This window comes from Mya arenaria, chromosome 15 (assembly GCF_026914265.1).
Source record: "Mya arenaria isolate MELC-2E11 chromosome 15, ASM2691426v1".
NCBI classification, from domain to species: Eukaryota; Metazoa; Mollusca; class Bivalvia; order Myida; family Myidae; genus Mya; species Mya arenaria.
This window is the reverse complement of record NC_069136.1, coordinates 15,474,558-15,496,627: the sequence shown is the minus strand read 5'-3', so window position 1 is coordinate 15,496,627 and position 22,070 is coordinate 15,474,558. Positions and strand designations below refer to the sequence as shown.

General features: G+C 37.2%; 1 protein-coding gene across 1 annotated transcript in view; it reads left to right on the top strand.

Moving 5' to 3' along the window:
- LOC128219146 (uncharacterized) overlaps positions 1–15,868 on the top strand; it is a 17,195-nt gene extending 1,327 nt beyond the window's left edge. Inside the window, exons 2-7 of the mRNA XM_052926966.1 lie at positions 2,090–2,538; positions 4,335–4,851; positions 5,959–6,183; positions 6,427–6,521; positions 13,740–13,862; positions 14,105–15,868. Coding sequence (XP_052782926.1) covers positions 2,090–2,538; positions 4,335–4,851; positions 5,959–6,183; positions 6,427–6,521; positions 13,740–13,862; positions 14,105–14,167 — 1,472 coding nt within the window. The 3' untranslated portion in view covers positions 14,168–15,868. The remainder of the gene's footprint in view (positions 1–2,089; positions 2,539–4,334; positions 4,852–5,958; positions 6,184–6,426; positions 6,522–13,739; positions 13,863–14,104) is intronic.
- The last annotated feature ends 6,202 nt before the right edge of the window (positions 15,869–22,070 follow it).

Below are 22,070 nucleotides of genomic sequence, written 5' to 3'. Positions count from 1 at the left end.
TGTTCCTGCTCCCGTCACTATTGTTATCCCTCTTGATGATGCTGTTACTGCTCTCGTCACCATTGTTACCCTCCTGATGATGTTGTTATTGCTCCCGTCACCATTGTTACCCCTCCTGATGATGCTGTTCTGCTCCCGTCACCATTGCTAGTTACCCTTCCAGATGAAGCTGTTACTTCTAAGGTCACCATTGTTATCACTCCCGATGATGCTGTTTCTTCTCCCGTCACCATTGTTACCCTTCCTGATGACGCTGTTACTGCTCCCGTCACCATTGTTACCCCTCCTGATGATGCTGTTACTGCTCCCGTCACCATTGTTACCACTTCTGATGATAATGTTAATGCTCCCACGACCATTGTTAACCATCCTGATGATGCTTACTTCTCCGTCACCATTTTTACCCCTCCTGATGATGCTCTTACTGCTCCCGTCACCATTGTTACCCCTCCTGATGATGCTGTTATTGCTCCCGTCACCATTGTTACCCCTCCTGATGATGCTGTTACTTCTCCCGTCACCATTGTTACCCCTCCTGATGATGCTGTAATTGCTCCCGTCACCATTGTTACCCCTCCTGGTGATGCTGTAATTGCTCCCGTCACCATTGTTACCCATCCTGATGATGCTTTAATGCTCCCGTCACCATTGTTACCCTTCCTGATGATGCAGTTACTTCTCCCGTCACCATTGTTATCACTCCCGATGATGCTGTTACTTCTCCCGTCACCATTATTACCCCTCCTGATGATGCTGTTACTTCTCCCGTCACCATTGTTTCCCCTCCTGATGATGCTTTTACTTCTCCCGTCACCATTGTTACCACTTCTGATGATAATGTTAATGCTCCCGCGACCATTGTTAACCATCCTGATGATGCTGTTACTTCTCCCGTCACCATTGTTACCCCTCCTGATGATGCTGTTACTGCTCCCGTCACCATTGTTACCCCTCCTGATGATGCTGTTATTGCTCCCGTCACCATTGTTACCCCTCCTGATGATGCTGTTACTGCTCCCGTCACCATTGTTACCCCTCCTGATGATGCTGTTACTTCTCCCGTCACCATTGTTACCCCTCCTGATGATGCTGTTACTGCTATCGTGACCATTGTTACCCCTCCTGATGATGTTGTTACTGCTCCTGTCACCATTGTTACCACTTCTTCTGATGCTGTTACTGCTCCCGTGACTATTGTTACCCATCCTGATGATGCTGTTACTTCTCCCGTCACCATTTTTACCCCTGCAGATAATGATATTACTGCTCCCGTCACCATTGTTACCCCTCCTGATGTTGCTGTTATTGCTCCCGTCACCAATCTTACCCTGCCAATGATGTTGTAACTGGTCATGTCACCATTGTTACCCTCCTGATGATGCTGTTACTGCTCCCGTCACCATTGTTACCCCTCCTGATGATGATGTTACTGCTCCCGTCACCATTGTTACCCCTCTTGACGATGCTGTTACTGCTCCCGTCACCATTGTTGCCTCTCCTGATGATGCTGTTACTGCTCCCGTCACCATTGTTACACCTCCTGATGATGCTGTTACTGCTCCCGTCACCATTGTTACCCCTCCTGATGATGCTGTTATTGCTCCCGTCACCATTGTTACCCCTCCTGATGATGCTGTTACTGCTCCCGTCACCATTGTTACCCATCCTGATGATGCTGTTACTGCTCCCGTCACCATTGTTACCCCTCCTGATGATGCTGTTATTGCTCCCGTCACCATTGTTACACTTCCTAAGGATGATGTTACTGCTCACGTGACCATTGTTACCCAACCTGATGATGCTGTTACTGCTATCGTGACCATTGTTACCCCTCCTGATGATGCTCTTACTGCTCCCGTCACCATTGTTACCCCTCTTGATGATGCTGTTAATGCTCCCGTCACCATTTTTACGCCTCCTGATGATGCAGTCACTGCTCCAGTCATAATTGTTACCCCTCCTGATGAAGATGTTACTGCTCCCGTCACCATTGTTACCCCTCCTGATGATGCTGTTATTGCTCCCGTCACCATTGTTACCCCTCCTGATGATGCTGTAATTGCTCCCGTCACCATTGTTACCCCTACAGATGATGCTGTTACTTCTCCCGTCACCATTATTACCCCTCCTGATGATGCTGTTACTGCTCCCGCCACCATTGTTTCCCCTCCTGATGATGCTTTTACTGCTCCCGTCACCGTTGTTACCACTTCTGATGATAATGTTAATGCTCCCGCGACCATTGTTAACCATCCTGATGTTGCTGTTACTGCTATCGTGACCATTGTTACCACTCCTGATGATGTTGTTATTGCTCCCGTCACCATTGTTACCACTTCTTCTGATGCTGTTACTGCTCCCGTTACAATTGTTACCCATCCTGATGATGCTGTTACTCCTCCCGTCACCATTGTTACCCCTCCAGATGATGCTGTTACTTCTCCCGTTACAATTGTTACCCCTCCTGATGATGCTGTTACTTCTCCCGTCACCATTGTTACCCCTCCAAATAATGCTGTTACTTCTCCCGTCACCATTGTTACCCCTCCTGATGATGCTGTTACTGCTCCCGTCACCATTGTTTCCCCTCCTGATGATTTTGTTATTGCTCTCGTCACCATTGTTACACCTCCTGAGGATTCTATTACTGATCCCGTGACCATACGCTTTCCTTATTTTTACTGCTCCCGCCACCATTGCCATACCTCCTCGTGATGCTGTTACTCCTCCCAGCACCATTGTTACTCCTCCTGTTGATGCTATTAATTCTCCCGTCACCATTGTTACCCATGCTGATGATGCTGTTACTGCGCTCGTCATCGTTGTTACTACTCCTGTCACCATTGTTACCCCTATTACAGCAGTAGCAGCAGAAATTACAGCAGCAGCAACAGCAGCAGCAGTAGTTGTAGTATTAGTAGTAGCAGAAGTAGTAGTAGAAGTTTGTAGTATAAATCTCCATTTGAGAACCTCAACTATTTCCGCTTAATTAATAGCAAAATGTTCAAATGATACAAAATAATATGGAGTCAACATGAATAAAATGAAAATTAATAAGTAACAGAAACCGAGGTAATGGGGCGTTGACTGACTTATATAATAATATATAGATCATTTCACAATTTGAATCAAACCGAATTCTTTGATGCAGTCTGTACCTCCGATAAATATAATTTGGCCCTGTGGTAACGTTGCCTTATACGAAAATAACATCAAATTCAACGACTTTACTTCCTACAGGCCACAAGGAATTGATATTTTCCACACAAAGTCAGTTGGAAAACAGCTTATTTTTTTGGAAACATTTATTATTGCATCATATTATGTTATCTAGCAAATATTTAACATATGTTGATGTTTAAATAAGGTAAACATAAATAGTTATAAGCCACAAAAAGTGCATTTTACAAAGCGAGTATCTATCTGCAATTTTTCACTAAACAAAATTGTTTCTAGACTCCGCCAAATTATCTGTCATATTAGCAAAAAGTGAGTCAGGGGACCAGTTTGGAACTTCGTTAGTATTTCTCATACTTAAAAAAAATGAGACATCGTGTGGACCTCGGGAATTTATCAGATATTATATGAGACTCGTTTAAGTTATAAACTAACATTTATTTTTTCTGTGATTATTTAATCCTAAGTGGCACTGGGGCTTTAACGATAAATTGAATTAATTACTTTCTTACATTAATTTATGGAAAGTGGGAACTGAACTCCGAACCTTCCATTATTGTGACTTACTTTGTACCGCTGGGCCATCTAAGCTATAAATTAAAGAACCATAATTTCGATTAGTGAAGAAGAGAACTTCCGTGGTAAGGTTTGGACGAAAATTTGCTTTTATGGCTTTTTCCTTCCTAATTTCCCTTTTATAAAAATATCCAACAGATGTTGTTGTGTTTATGTACAAGGAAACACACGACACGGATAACATACAGGATAAGTGTAAAGAAATTTAAATGTTGCCCAAGAACACTATCAAGATCACACGGAATATTAAATTAATTGTATAGCCTTTAGAATATCAACAGATTACTCGTGAACTCAAACATCCATATTTTTAAGTGTATGTTTCATTCAAAACGTAGGAACTTAAACATTTTTTTTCTTGCGAAACATGTACCGACCTGTATATAGCCTTTGACAAAACAAACGAAACATATTTGAACTGTAAGAGTTGATTGTAAATAATCTGACAGAGAGGTTTATTGGTTTTAGGGAAAAGGTTCAACCCCGTATTGCGACATTACTTCAGGGGGGATAAAGTATATAAAAGCGATATTGTTTTCACCGAACATGGTTTTAACTGAAATGTTATGTTCAATTCGCAGATAACTTCCGACGTGAAATTATCAGACGCCCTGACGAGGCAACTGGAAACTTCTCGGCTCCATGCTCAATCATATGATGAATTGGTTACAAACGAATATAAAGTGTTGTCAGGTACAGAGGGTGCCATTGCCAATGCAGTCACGCCTTCAGATGTACATGTTTCCTCATCTTCCCAATCAGTAAAAGAAGCACAGAAAAAACTTACAGTCATATCAGAAAATGTTGCAATTCAGCAAAGGTCACTGCAGATCGAGCTTGAACAAAATCGGGAAAATTTAAAGCGAAGCAAAGGACTCAAAGAACAAAAAGAAAATGAAATAAAAAAATGTAAACAACGGATCGAGCATGAAGAAAGACAACATGCACTGTATACGGAATTGGCTAAGGGTGCACAAGCTGACGTCGATAAATACGAAAAGAAAGGCAATGAAGCTTTGGAAAGAACAATGATAAGCGGTGGTTTCGCCGCGACTGGAGGCCTATTGCTTCTTGGAGCTATTGCCGCACCCGTAACAGGTAATAATCTTAAATCACCCAAGTGTTTTTGAATGTGTTAACATATATCCATATTTGTTTAATCCTAGAGCAAGATCCATCTCAAAGAATTTACTGTAAATAAAATTACTTATCTTTAGCTAAAAGCATATTGAGCGTCGCTATGTCGCTTGATTTCACCATAGTGTGAAAGTTTGTCGAAATAAACATAAATAAACATAATGTTGAATACCTCTGGCGTTCGATTATAAAACAAATTATTTATAAATGGAGTGTGAATGGGATTTAAGTAAGCCAGAGAGACGTTTACACGAATGTTAACATGTGATGAATAAGTTTTTTATGTTTATATGAAAAACTGCCGAAACAAGCTCAGTAGCAAAACGTTTAAACATAAACCCCGTTTAATGGCACAGGGTAAACGCCAAAGAGCAAGAACACAAAAACAAAAAATCACAAACAAGAGACATGGAACAACAGCACAACACTCCACAATCAACCCAGTCCATATATACTATATAAAAACACTAGGTCATGTATTGTTAGGTACCGCATTGGAACGGTAAGTAAAACACTTGTTACAAGTAAAATATAAACACTTGTTAAACTTGTTATAATTCATATTTAAATTTAATGAAAATAGTTACATCTGATGTTTATTTGTTTAATTTCTTCAGCACTTCGAAGACATGGAAACATAATATAGGTTTATCAGAATGTGAATGTAACTTGAGGGTAATGGGTTTGTATCAGTAAGATATTTCATCAATTAACCTCGGTCACAGACATTTATTTATCCTAAAAAAAGACCATTGAAAATGGATGGATATAACGAAGTGATTTTATAGGTCAGTCATGCATCTGGATCGAAATTTTATATCTTAGTGAGTGTATATGTTAAGATGTACAAGCTATTAATGCATTTTTAATATAACAAAATTCGTACATTACACCTTTTACGGTTAAAATTCTCCATTTTACAGATCGGCGTGTTTTGGGTTATGTTTATGGGTTATGCTGCGCTTCACTTTTTTCGCGCCGATATAAATCGGCCAGTAAGATGGGCTATTCAAGCAACATTGAGCTTAATTTATTAAATAAAAGTATAATCAGTTTCATCATGAACAGGAGGTTTGAGCCTGGCTGTAGCTGCTGGGACTGCCGGTGTTGGGGCGGGTGTAGCTGCTGGTGGGACAGTGTCTGCAGTCATAAACGGGGTGGAATACGCTGAAATGAAAGAACAAATTAAAACATACACGCAAAAGGCGAACGAAGCGAGAGTTAACCAAGCACAATGCCAAATGGAAGGAGCTGAGTTGGAAAGAAATATTAAAAGCCTAGAACAAGAAATAGGTATTAATATTTTCCTGTACCATAATGTCATTACCAAGCAACGGATAAAATATTTAATGATTCACGTATTTTCAGACTTTTACAAATCCAAATAATGTAGATATTTTGTAAGCTTTGATGTCATGTAACATTAGTGAATATATTATGAGAATAATCAATTTCTTCAAAACATAGGGAACACAAATATTTGAAATATAAGTATTGTAATACAACGTTTGTTGTTATTTAAACTGATTTTTGCAGGCTCTGCAGAAGAAACCATGAAAGATGTCCAGAATATGCTAGACATCTACTTCCTTTTAGTAACAGAATTGCACCAGGTTTTAAAACGATTTCAGGTACATTTTTCTTTTGCTTAAATATTATATAATATCATGAAACAAAGTAACCAGTGAAGCCAATATTGTGTTACAATAATAAAATTAAGTACCGACGCACAGACTGGGAACAATATATGTTTAGTAAAATGAATAATTACCAAACTTCCAAGGTACAAAAAAATGGTATATAAAAGCACATATATTGTGTTTGTCATACATGTCCTTATATATTGATATGCTTTTATATGTTTTAATGTTAGAAATTGATAAATTGAATATCATTTGCTCCAACATATACTAGTATATAAAAAAGCAAACTATTGGTTATTGTATTGTATACTATTATAGTCTGATAGATTTGTGATATACTATTCCAGTATATCCTTAAACATAGATCCCAACAATCTCATATCCGTTAGATACAAAACGTTCATTAGTACTGTGTTGTTATCCGGGAGGTTGTATTCGATTAAAGTGGATTTTTGCAGCCGACTGAAATAAAAATCTGCAAATATCCACGAGAGTCAAATATGACATTCCGGATCAAAACGCAGTACTATTTAAACCTTTTGTAATATACATAATTGGTTAAAACAATTAAAAGACACATGTTTTCATAATAATAATCAAAGCACTATTTTGTGTTATGATGTCGTTTAAACATCGCTCAATGATTCGTTTATGATGTGACGTCAACAGAGTGGAATACAGTTTCATTGCAATGAATTGAAAAACGGATTAACGCATTTTGCGATGTTGATATTTTGATGGATATACAATAAAGTAATACGTTACTGCATTACCCGTAAGTCATATATAGACACTAGATTACCCAACACTTCCCTACCCGTTTGACACATTAGACATACTTTAATTGTGTTATACGCATCCCTGCCCTACCCACCAGACATACTTAAAATGTGCAATGACAACCTTGCCCTACACGTTAGACATACTTAAAATGTACTAATAGTACGGCAGCGGAAGTCGAGAATGCATCGGAGTATATAGAAAATATTTTGGGGTTTTTAAGTAGCTTTGCCCCTCCAGTTAAGGAATCCGTTTGATGGCCTTGCGCCACAATTGGGAAAATCGAGATATTCAAGATGGCGTCCAAGATGGCCGCCAAATTTAACCCAAATCACCAATTAACTCGTAATTTTGTTTTAATGATTCAATTCATGTGCAAAACTATACCATAAAGCATTTATATTGCAAACGATCAATTCTAAAATATTTCATACCATGTTTAGGCCATCATGGCGTCTAAAATGGCCGCCAAACTAAAATAATTGACAATTGAGAGAGGTTTTGTTGCAAATACCATCAATTTTTATGCACATGCATCTCGTTTTAACTTAACAATGTATTTATGCAATATAGGTATTATAATAGCATTATAAAGACACATATTTACCAAGAAAGCGTCCAATATGGCCGCCAAAAAGCATAAATTAACACAGACTAAATAAAACGGGCACAATCGTTTACAAATGTATAAAAACAATAGCATTTTTCTTTATTTAAAATTACACTGTAGTTTATGGTATGTATTAATAGCTTTAGAACAATTACTACATCAGTTCTTAAATAGAGAAGTTAGTTTGCTAATTCAAAGATTTATATATTCGTTTTGTTTGCTTATTGTAGCAATTTTCTTATGCTTGACATTTACTAAATATTGAACATGACATATGCGCATTGTTGCAACGACAGCAAGAGTGTTGCATTGAGTATTTGATTGACATAAACATTTTATCATTTTAAGCACATCATATGAGGCCACTGAAATTTGTTTGGTAATATTTTTGGGACCAAAGATCGAGTGTCCTTTTTTTCCCAACCAGCTTAAAACGGGTCCAGGATTCGTTGGTCTGATTTAACTGCACAATTCCAAACACACGTTTGAAAATGTGCTTGCTTGATATTGTCATTAAATGCCTCTGTTGTTGGGGGTAGAGAAGCAAGCTTTGGTGCAAACGACGTCGCTTTCCTAACCTTAGAACTTAATACCTTCTGTAGAACCTCTGACATGTCGTCAACAACTTCCATGTTGTAACATTGCGAAATGAAACGAGTTGATTCTCGGTTGACTGTCGAGTAGTCAGATGTTTTATCTCAAACATACACGAGTGATACTCGCTTTTAGTACCTTCAATACTATGCCCTTACCTTTGCCGTAGCAGCAAGTAGTAGTGCTGATAGTGCGTGTGCTGCAAATTAATCTGGAACTATACGTTTGTATTTGTTGACTGTGGCTGTTATATCTATCAATAATCTGTCTTTCACAGGTCATTCCGTAATATCTTTGTTGATGATTTATTCCTGGTAATGGTGAAAAAGAAGTACAAAGCATCGGTATCGTCTGAGTAAATGCCTCCATCATTTTCATTTACTATACTAACAATTTGATGGGCAACAATGTTGTCAGCTTCTTTATGTGTGTTGCGCATGTCTTGACGCGTAATTATTACAGTTGGTGTAACTTCAATTGGTGAATCTTCATCTCCAATAACAATAAGCACTCACATGTCAAGGGAATGAAATGTTGCTACCGACATGATCTCTTTCTGAGGAGGAATTTGCTTTGCAGTTGACAACTGATGTACGCGCTACGCATGTGATCCTCTGTCTTCCCGTGTTTCAGTTTCTGTGCTGTATTGCCTCTATCAGGCGAAGAAAAGTAGCCGTCTATAATTATCGATGCTACTTGCTTTGTTGCAGAACGTGCTGACACCTGAACTTGCAAATACTTTTTCAGCACATATTTTGGATTTGGCAAGTCACATTCAAAACATCGCTGTTGGAACATGGGGCAACTCATAGGTCAGCAACCTTTCACATCAAAGTCACGTGAGCTCGCTTGAAGGCCGATCACTCTTGTGAAAATTAATTATGTCTTTAAGACCTTCGTATCACCAGCTTGTATACCCTTTCGTGTTTCAGCTTGTGTTTTGGGCCCGTATTCACTTACGTCCTGAGTCGGAGTTAGAGACTCAGGCCCAGAAAAGCGAATATATTGTCAATAGTTATATAAGAGATATTTTCAAACATTGAAGAATTCAGTTTTTTGAGTCTGATTCTCAAACTCAGATTTAAGACGTTAGTGAATACGGCACCTGATCTTGCGACTTATCTTGACATTGAAACTCCCTGGCCAACCATTTTCAAATTCCTTCATTTGTTTGATTCCAATTTTAACATCTTGATCAACATTTACAGTTTCTGGTGCTATCTGACCTGTAACTAAGTTGATGATTTCATCAGGGTAATTCGACGGCTCCAGTGGATTTATACAGTCATGTATCGCTCCCTGCAGTGATCTATAATGGTTGCAGTCACTCAATATTCTTGCCTTCATTTCCTCTTTGGGTTTATCATTCGATGGCTTAACTTGTTCACTATTTGCAAGGCTTGAGATATCTGCCTCCAACCTGCTACAAATGTGTAGACCAGGCGACCATATCTTGGGTGTGTCGGATTTCAATGTAATACCAATAATGCCTTGTTTTCCATACCAGTATTTCATAAATGTTGTCTCAATGGACATATCACTCGAAATGCCGTTCCAAACGCCAAGAATGTGACGCATCACACGCTCCCCTTTCCGAAATATTTCCCTACATGAACCGGGCATTGACTCCATAGATCGTAAATAGGAGCGGCAATACCAAACATAATGCACGTGTCTTGCTGCAAAGAAGTAGGGGATCGTAGATTTAATAGCTACCAAATGAAAACCCTAGTCGGTTTCTTTTTCAGCTATGATGTTAAGCATCATGATCAGCAATGACTGTATAACACAGTTATCCATAGCTTTCATGTTCTGCTTCTAGATTACAGCTCTGTAAGAATTTCATTGAGGTCACCCATGCTGTCTATAATACCACTTACAAATGTTTCTGTCAGTAGTTCTTCTGAAGTAAATTGGAATAAATAAAATGCCATTGTTTTTTTTATACATATATGTGAACGGTTGTGCTCGTTTCATTTAGTCTGTGTTAATTAATGTTTATTTTGGCGGCCATATTTGACGCCATCTTGGTTAATATGTAATTATATAATGTCATTTGTGATATCTATATTGCATAAATACACTGTAATGTAAAAACGAGATACATGTGTATAACAATTGATGGTATTTGACACAAAACCTAACTCAATTGTCAATTTTCTTTGTTTTGGCGGCCATTTTGAATGCCATAATGGCCTAATTATGATATGAAATATTTTGAATGGATCGGTTTGCAATAAAAATACATAATGGTATAATTTTGAACAGGAATTAATGCATTTATACAAAATTACTAGTCAATTGTTGAATCTGGTAAAATTTGGCGGCCATCTTGGACGCCATCTTGAATATCTCGATTTCCCCAAGAGTGGTGTGAGGCCATCAAACGGATTCTTTAACTAGGGGGTCTAAACTACTTAAAAAGCTAAAAACATTTTCTATACACTCCGATACAAGGTTCAGCCAAAATATCTCATTTGGCTGCCGGACTATAAGCCCACCCTTGTCCTACCCGTTTGACATACTAAATTTGTGCTATGCGATCACCTAACCTATCCATTAGTCATATTTAAAATGTGCAATACCAACCCTTGCTCTACCCGTTAGACATACTTCAATTGTGGTATGCGAACCCCTGCCCTACCCATTAGTCATACTAAAAAAATAGTATGCTTACCCTTGCCTTTCAAGTAAGACATACTTAAATTGTGCTATGCGAACCCCTGCCCAATCCATAAGTCATACTTAAAATGTACTAAGCCTACCCTTGTCCTACCCGTTAGACATACTAAAATGTGCTATGCGATCACCTGCCCTATCCATTAGTCGTACTTAAAATGTGCAATACCAACCCTTGCTCTACCCGTTAGACATACTTAAATTGTGCTATGGCCACCCCTGTCCTACCCATTAGACATACTTTAAATGTGCTATGCCCATCTTTGCCCTACCCGTTGGACATACTTAATCTGTGCTATGCCCACCCCTGCCTTACACGTTGTATATCCTTATATTGGGCTATGCCGACCCCTGCTCTACCCGTTAGAGATACTAAAATGGTGCTATGTCCATCCCTGCCCTACCGATTAGACAAACTTAAAATGTGCAATGCCCACCCCTGTCCTACCTATTAGACATACTTGAAATTTGCAATGCCCACCCTTGCCCTACACGTTACACATACTTAAAGTGTGCTATGGTCATCCCTGCTCTACACGTTAGACATACTTAAATTGTGCTATGCCCACCCCTGCTCTACCCGTTAGACATACCTAAATTGTGTTATGCCCACTCCTGCCCCTCACGTTAGACATATTTAAATTGTGCTATGCACACCCCTGCCCTACTCGTTATACATACTTAAATTGTGCTATGACGATCCCTGCCCTACCTATTAGACATGCTTAAAATGTGCTATGCCCACCCTTGTCCTACCCATTAGACATACTTATATGTGCTATGCCCACCTCTGCCCAACCCGTATGAAACAATTAAATTGTGCTATGCCCACCCCTGCTCTACCCGTAACAGATACTTAAATTGTGCTATGTACACCCCTACCCTACCCATTAGACATACTTAAAATGTGCAATGCCCACACTTTTCTTACTCGTTAGACATACTCAAATTGTCCTATGCATCCACGCTAGCCCTACACGTCAGACATTTTTAAATTATGCTATGCCCACACCTACCCTACTCATTAGACATACTTAAATTGTGCAATGCACCCACCCTAGTCCTACACGTCAGACATTTTCAAAATTTGCTATGCCCAACCCTGCCCTACTTATTAGACATATTTAAATTGTGCTATGCACATCCCTGCCCTACCCATTAGACATACTTAAATTGTGGTATGGCAACCCTTGCCTTACACGTTAGACATACTTAAATTGTGCCATGCCCAACCCTGCCCTACACATTAGAGATACTTAAAATGTGCTATGCCCAACCCTTATCTACCCATTAGACATACCTGAGTTGTGCTGTGCCCACCCCTGCCCTACCCATTATAAATACTTAAAACGTGCTATGTATACCCTTGCCCTACACGTTAGACAGATTTAAATTGTGATATGCTCATCCCTGCCCTACCCGTTAGAGATACTTAAAATCTGCAATGCCCACCCTTGCCCTACACGTTTAACATACTTAAACTGTGCTATGCGCACTCCTGCTGTACACGTTAGACATACTTAACATGAGCTATGCCCACCCCTGCCCTACCCGTTAGACATACCTAAATTTTGCTATGCCTACCCCTGCCCTACCTGTAAGAGATACATAAAATGTGCAATGCCCATTCATGCCCTACACGTTAGACATACTTCAAATGTGCATTGCCCACCCTTTCCCTACCCATTAGACATACTTAAAATGTGCAATGTCCACCCTTGCCCTACAGGTTAGACATACTTCAATTGTGTTATGCCCACCCTGCCAAACCCGTTAGAAACACTTAAACTTAGCTTTGCCTACCCCTGCTCTACCCGTTAGAGTCACTTGAATTGTTCTATGCCCACTTCTGCCTTACCAATTAGACATACTTAAAATGTGCTATGCCCACCCTTGCCCTATCCGTTAGACATACTTAAATTATCCTATGAACACCTCTGCCCTACTCGTTAGTGATACTGAAAATGTGCAATTCCCACCCCAGCCCTACACGTTAGACATACTTAAACTGTGCAATGGCAACCCTTGCCCTTCACGTTAGACATACTTAAATTGTAGTATGCCCACCCTTGTCCTACACGTTAGACACCTTAAATTGTGTTATTCCCACCTCTTCTGTACACGTCAGACATAATTCAAGTGTGCAATACCAACCCTTGCCCTACACGTTAAAGATACTTAAATTGTGATATGCCTACCCCTGCCCTACCTATTAGACATACTTAAATTGTGCTATGTCCACCCTTTCCCTACACGTTAGACATACTTTAATTGAGCTATGCCTACCCCTGCCCTACCCATTAGACATACTTAAATTGTGCTATGTCCACCCTTGCCCTACACGTTAGACATACTTAAACTGAGCTATGCCTACCCCTGCCCTACCCATTAGACATACTTAAATTGTGCTATGCCCACCCCTGCACTACTCATTTGAAACGTTGCTTCACATAACCCTGCTCTTCATGTCAAACATATTTCTAAGTTTTAACCCTTTTTATTTTAAAATTTAAGCGAAGATATATTTTGCGATCTCCTTCCAGGAAACAGACGTAGCTATGCACGCAGCCGCAATTGAAACAGAATATTTCCGGAAAATTCAGAGAGCGTTTACGAAACATAGCAATCACACGGGAAAATTCGATAAATATATGAACAATCTAAAGGTATCAATACTGATTATTCTTAGAGCATTTCAAATAAAAAAACTTCCACTACCAAATGTTGCAATTATCGATACTGATAATACTTAATATCATTTTTTTATTTGTTTGTATTCCCAAAAGTTCTTACAAAGCAGTTTATAATCGTCATGTTTATTTGACCATTGTACACAATTCACTTGAGACAATTGCTATTTCTTATTTATTTTAGCTGCAATCAAATGTAAATGTGTTTAACATTTCAGGAAAAGTGGCGTGAAATGCAGGACGTCATTCATTTTCAGCACAAAAGAATGATACAACCATAATGCAAGCTAATGAAAAGCGTGAAAAATAAATTGACATAATTGGACAATTATAACACGTTGATGTTCAGTTATATGATAAAAAATATCAACCTAAATCGATTATCATGTTATCGCCTTCATAGTTTTGTAGCCATTTCAACAACATTTATGAATTATTACCATAACTTTGTACCATGCGTAGTGGCGGCCATCATTCTTAGAAAATCTTCAACTGTTATGGAACACTTGCTAAAAATTGCTAAGTAAAACAAACGCATAGTTCTGTTCTAGAATAGTCCGGATGTTAATTGGAGCAGAATTATTTTTTTATTTCTTACAAATACATGTATAGCTTTCACAATTATTTAGACGTTAAATTGACCACGAATACGCCTCTGTATTGAAATCAATGGAAATAACATTGAAGACAAATTAACATATTTGCTGAGTGTATCTACCCAAAAATGATATTGATACCACTTTGATCTTTTATGAACTAATTCACTATACCAAAATATGTTGACCTTTTTTACAAATGACATCACACAGATGCTTAATTATCTCAGGTTAACTTAAACTAATAATACGTTCATTTCGCCTCATTGTATTTCAGCTTTCAAAAAAGTAGTGGAGTGATGTTGTAGCGCAGTTCGAAAAAAATGCGATATCATATTCAATACAACAGTTTATTTTAACCATTGCTTTACACGGTGATTTAAGTATACTATTTGACTGCATAGATTAAAACAAGTGTTAGGCAGAATATCGCAAATAGCTATCGGTTATTGTCGAAGTCAGCCCAACCATGCAGACTGGAGTGTTTCATTGACAGATGATGTTGATATCTTGTCGTTAAGTATCTGTAGTCATGCTTATTAGTGAATTTGCTGTTGTTTAAATAAATCATTGCCTTATGCTGATTCCGAAAAGGTAATAATGTTAGTGAAAGTGAGAGGTTGTACGCTGTGAAAATGGTAAAACACCTGACTAGTCAACGCAAATATTTGTGCCTATTAGAAATAATATGGTATATGTCATTTTGTTTGGTAACGTTATTTTTATTTCATATATGTATCGTGTTTGTTTGACCATGATCTAAGTTGCAACGAAGTAAATGTGCAACCTTTGACTTGATTTCACAACAATCCCTATTGTATTCCTGTTTCACTGACCGATCCAAGGCGGTAATCCTATCTTTTGTTAAGGAAGATATCTATATTCCTTCCTACGTAGTATTTTTCCCCGTTTTGTCATATTTGTGTCTCTCGTTTGGTGAATATTTGGCCTTAACCTTATGTTTTATCATGGTTATTGTAAACATGTGTTGATAACATGGTTATCCCTGAATATTTCATTGCAATATCAATACTATTTCCTTTTTCGTTACGGCAACATAAGAGTTGAGAAGAATTAGTGCCAATTGCTAATTTGATGGCTGGTCTTACAAAAGCATAGTTTGCGTTACATGGAGCAATAATTCGACTGTGACTGTACATACGGCTATACAATTATTTATGCTTTAATTCATTTAAAATGTATTACATATGTTACCAACACTTCTTTTTTAAAATAAGTTAAAGTTTGTAAATAATATTAAGCACAATATGTATGTAATATTTGTGTTAAAACATTTAGCTATATTTACTTTAATCAAATACATTTCATTTCTGTTGTGCTATTTTCTGTTCTGTCAAATATGCACGTTTTAATAAAGTATTTACCTATCGTCTACCTGTTTTTTTGATAAAAAGAGTATTTAGTGCATGGCGAATGTTGAACACATGGTTTACATTAGAATAACTTTCTTAGATAAGTTTATGCACAAAATATCTAAACTCTAGCCAACGCAGTTCATGACGCCTGACTAAAGTTTGAAATACTGACCTTTTAGCAATGAGATTCACACTGCGTAGTTAAAACCTTTCATTTAGGTTAAGACTGACCAGGACCTTTATGTTCACTAAAGGCGCACAATATAGGCTGATGCAAAACAAATGCATTATCATGTCATGCTCGGCGGCACAAAGATATGGGCATACGCGTGAACGGAGACCGTTTATGCTTGTCAAGAGACTGGATAGATACGAAACTCCTTATAATACAAGTTTGCAATCATAGCGATGACAACTCCACCCAGAAGCCCTTGCTTGAGACTTGCAAACTACTCCGAGGCCCACCTCATTCCTCGTGAGTAACTCCTCACGACATTGAAACAACATATAGCAGTATAGCGTAGTACGATTTACATAGTACATTATTGCGTCTCGCATATGATATTATTATGGCATGTTAAACTTTAAACACATCATGATTTGAACACGCGTTAAAAAACATTTCTAAACAATGTTAGCCAACTTCAAAAGAGCGGTCGTAAGACAAATACCGGGATTTGACATTGTTTGAAATTATCATTGATATGAAACCCTAGATACAGTTAACCGCTTGACTTCACCTCAAAGTTCCTAATTTCACCAGGTATAGCAGCTGTTACAATATAATAAATACCTCATTTAAATAACCAGTTTAAACGTACTTATCGTTAAGCTTAATTACAGCAGACAGGTGTTCTGGACAATACTTAATTGACAAATGTGTGGTTAAATACTAAAAGGATTTATCACGGTTCCAAGTTTTTAACCAGACCTGAATGAAAGATTCTTAGTGTAGTATAATATCAACCGATAGCGTCGTTTTAGCAATTTATGAAGCAATAATAATAATGTACGTCAGCCTATCTTCTTCGTTTTTTGCATATTTGTTTTCAAAAGGAGAAGTCAATATCTCTTTACGATATTATGCATATCTTTATACTTCAACAGTAAGTTTAGCAACCGAAACTACATGACTCAAGAAATGTTGAATCGAAAACTTTCCAGAATGGTTGCATTTATTTCTATAAGTTTCAGAAGGGATGAAATAGTTTTTCATATTCCCAAATATGGCAAATAACATCCGTTTTCGCAACCAACAGTAATACAACCCCATAAAAAACTTAACGCTACCTGAGATAACATTAGCATTACAAAATATATAGTTACAGTATTTACGCTCTTAAATTAACTGTGAGTTTAATATCACATGAGCTTACCTAACCGATGCGCCAACGTTATATCAAGATAGGTTAATCGAGATATTTTAGATTTCATCATATGATAAGATTACCTCCCATACTTATTCAATAAATGTTATTTTCTGTTCTGTTCTGTGCTGTCAATTAAGGACGCATACATATGTTTACCTATTCACGTAATAAGGCAGGTTATAATTATAGCATTCGATATCCATTTAGGCATACAATTTATATCGTTACTACACATATGTCATTCGAATATCACCTGATTCAGCATGGAACTCTCATTTAGTCTTGACATTGGAAATATCCCTCAAACCTTATGCTCTTATAACGTGTTCTGATGTTGGCATTTATTTTCGAATGAACAAAACCACAGTATTATAATTAACTGGCCGATCTTAAACGGTTCAAAATTGTACACACAACAGGTTAACAATGTGATAACCATTTTAGAGAAAATCAAAAATGGATCAGTCAGGAATATTTAAATGAAGCGCGGTGTTGTACTAAATAATAAAAGTGGAACGTTCTCTTATATCAAACCCCACCCTCATAAAAACATTCAATGAAGCTTCTCTCCCCTGTCCAAAATCATACTTCGTTCAATTAGACAGGTCTGCCGCTCCCATCTTAACCCGAATCGAACATATGTTTTTGGAATCGGAACGTACTTCCAACCACGTTAAAGTTGTTTGTTAGATAAGAATCGACTACCTGATCATCTTAGATTGTACTCCAAATCTTCGTTACTCCTCCAGTCGACAATAAATGCACAATGAAGACTATGGAGATGAGTTAGCCAGACGGATATAATTTGTGCATGAATATAAGTAACCATTATGTATTAAACAAGTGTGGAAAGAAATACATATTAAACATAACTTATTTCATAATAAAGTATTGTGTCCCTGTATGTCAGCCGTTTTGGTCTGTAAACTATCGATAAGCGTCCTTTGACCATTAGTATTTTTCTTGCATGTTATGTAAGACTCAAGAGGTTTTGACGATCACATCGACATTGCGTTCGGCCAGAAGAAGAAACGCATTTACATTTCGATCGGCGATTAACATGAGTTATCGTAATATTGACTCATTTGACGAGACACTGAAATTTTGTTCTTCATCTGTTACTTAAGCATTAAGTTTCAGAGTAAATAGTTCTCTTGCATGTGTAATGAACTGGTTAATTGTCACAGTAAAGCATCAGTTAGAACAGCGACTAGGTAGCGTTAGCCATGGATATATTTCCCTCGACGAAAATAAATTGGAGAGGAATGCTCAATTTGTTTGGCTGAGACTGGGCAGCCTTTGCGTGTTCGCAGAATTTTACAACTTTTAGACCCTTGTTTAGAGTTATTTCGGTGTTAAATCCGTTGAATTAATCTAGTATAACAAATACAAAATGCATAACCAATACAACATACTGCAATTAAAATTATAACACCCTATAAATCATTTTTCGTGGATTTATTTTAATGAATTTCAGAAATCAATAAATCAGAACTTAATATTCTCTTTGACCTCGTGCATATATTATACTAGTGTCATGTTTATGCATTTGCTTTCCGTAACAAGCCATTACGTCGAAATCACAAATTAAATCTATATCAACTAGTATACGTAAGAGGCTATTACAATACGTAAAAACAAACTTATAGTGTGTTCATTTATCCAATATGTGGGATATGTTTTATGCCTTGAATAATATACTGGTATTATTATAAGTAGTAATGTTCGCCTCTGCTAATTATGTTCTAATATAATACCTCAACAATACCAATACCTCAACAAGGAATAATTTTGTGAATATCATCAAATTTTGAAAAAATAACATAACATAAGATACCTCTTTAGCCAGCAATTATACCAGGTAGAAAATATGATCAATTCCTGGTTTGCATAGTGTAAAAATCACACTTTTTCACAAGTTTGCTTTTGACCGTGTTTGTAAGGAATTCTGATCTTAGTAGCAACGAATAAAAATTGTTCATTGTTGGAAACCTATTTCACTCCTATCGGCAAATGTTGGACAATTGTTTCAGGGTAATCGGCCGTGAACTGTTGGACAACTACTGCAGCGTTATCGGCCGTCAATTGTTAGACAATTATTTCAGCGTTATCGGCCGTATATTGCTGGACACGTACTTCAGCGTTATCGGCCATAAATTGTTGGACAATTATTTCAGTGTTATCGGTCGTGTATTGTTTGACAATTACTTCAGCGTTATCGGCCATGAATTATTAGACTATCATTTCAGCGTTATAGGTCGTGAATTGTTGAACAAGTACTTCAGCGTTATTGGCCGTGAATTGTTGGACGCGTTCTTCGGCGTTATCGGCCGTGAGATGTTGGACAATTTCTTCGGCGTTATCGGCCGTGAGTTGTTGGACAATTACTTCAGCGTTGTCAGCCGTGAGTTGTTGGACAATAACTTCAGCGTTATCGGCCGTAAATTGTTGGACAATTACTTCAGCGTTCTAGCCCTTAAATTGCAATAGTACACATAGGTTTGCCAAATCCCATGCCTTATAGCTTGTTTGTTATTTCTATCTTAACTGAAGATATTTAGATGTACGTTTTACAGGACCTTCCAATTCACTTATGTTTTCGTCAATAACTTTGAACCTGACCCCATTTTCATAGTAAATGATAATAAAACATCTTAAGATCTTTCATTTGTCTTTCCACACCATATTAAACAAAATACAACATCCGAAAACAAAGCTATATCCAATCAACACAAAACCTGATTTAAAGTAAAGAAAATTGATGAAAACGACAAACGTTGAATCAAACAATAGCAAAATGACATCGAGGTGTGAAACATGTTAGTATTTAAAAGAAAAAAGTGACTTTACACATAAGAATTGAAGTTTAATATTAATATATTTATGTTTTGGCGCTCAGATGGATGCACGTCAACCTTAAAATTCCATTTAACATTTTGATTTGAGTTATTTTGTCCTGTGCTTTCAATATTTACTTAATATTTTTCATAATATGTTGACTGAATTTACTATTAAATATGCAAATTGAAAGCATATAGAAGAAACATTAGAGGATTTATTCCATCAAATATTATTCAAAGTAGAATATAGCTCTAAAACCTTCATAGGATATGTAAAAATCTGATTTAAATTATACTTTATTTACTTGGCTGTTTGCCCCAAGGTGGATTTATAAATGTATACTTATGAATATATCTAAAATACACAAAATCTGCACGATAAAAATATCATCTCATACAATTATTGCTGTATGTGCTAGCTAAAAAATCATCCCCGTTATTGTTTCTGTCATAAGTGACATTTTGTAGCCTTCCATTCTTCAGTTGTTCAGTCTGTGTATCATTTATTTGTCTTTTTCGTCAGTTATGTCTAAACTCTGTGGGTAAATCTGGTTGATCTCTTTCTTCAGCTCACTTACTACAGCTTCCTTTCTGTTTATTATTTCTTCAGCAGAGGGTTCGAGGGTTTTCGACAGGTAATCGTATAGGAAATGTATTTCCCTGTCCGTCTCCGCAACATAGGCCCCGCAAAGTTGCCCAAAAATCCCCAGTTCTTTATGAAAATAAATCAAACGATTTGAAGTGAAACAAACCTATATTGAATATGAGTAAGTGATTAAAGAGAACATTGTGTCATCATCTGTATTTTATTGACTGTACATTTTTTTTTAAAAGGACCTGTTATTATCTTAAAAGGACTTGTTATTTTCATTAATGTTAATGGTTACCAAGATTAAGGAATCTATCAAATATAACATAAACTGTGTCTTCATAAATGAAACAATATTTTAACCTGTTCAGCTCTTTCTACAGACTTCAGACAACGTGTATGGTACCGTTCGTCTTCTATCTTTTTAAGGTATACTTCTCCGGCTTTTGTGTCATCTTTCAGGTACTTTGTTGCCGCTGCCATATCTTCCCAAAACTTGATAATCTTTGTTAGAAGCTTGTCCACATCACACAAGTGGGTTGCCGCTTCCTTAAGGTTTTGCACGTCACCAAGGCCAACTGTAACAAAGTGAAACTAAGCTGTCTAAATTGTATAGATAGACCCCTTGAAACCCCTTGAAACATTGACTATAACTATTGATCTAAATTATTTTGGCCCTAAAACTTTAACCGTTTTTCCTAAGTAAATCAGGGGCCATGCATTGTATTAAGGATAATATGGAGCATAACCTTATAATGTGATGGCCCTGAACAACTGGGTGAAGTATTTAGCAAATTTAATGAAGGGTATTGGACTTCTAAGTGAAAATCCCAACTTGCCCTAAGATTTTAACCGGACGCCGACGCTGGGGCGAGTAGTATAGCCCTCCATACTCTTCGAATAGTCGCGATACATATTCTAAACACACAGACAACAAATTAATTTAAAAAGAAAACGTTATAAAACTCTTGTTTAAAATAATATCATATAATTAGCACCTTGTTTATCACTCCGGTCCCTTCCCTATTAACATGCGTGACAGACCTTTTTTAAAGTGATATACTGATTCGCAACCTTATTGATACTGTTTACAGATCGACTAAAAACTAAACGTTTCTATTTTCATGCTCGAAACCAAACACCTCGGCTTATTGTCAATTATGGGCAGAGGTATAGGAGCTTTTTTTGATTATATAAATGCCTCGTTCAATTTGACACCTACGTATTTCGTTATCCGCTTGAACGTTCCTATCTTTAAATGTAATCAAATCTTACAGCGCATTCAGATAATACTTGATTTTTGGATTTGTTGACATTTTCTAGGTTAATTGGTATAAGGATTTATGTTGATTAAGAATAATCATGAATTAAAAAATGGCAAACTCATCCTCAAATCACATCTGTGTGCTTTTA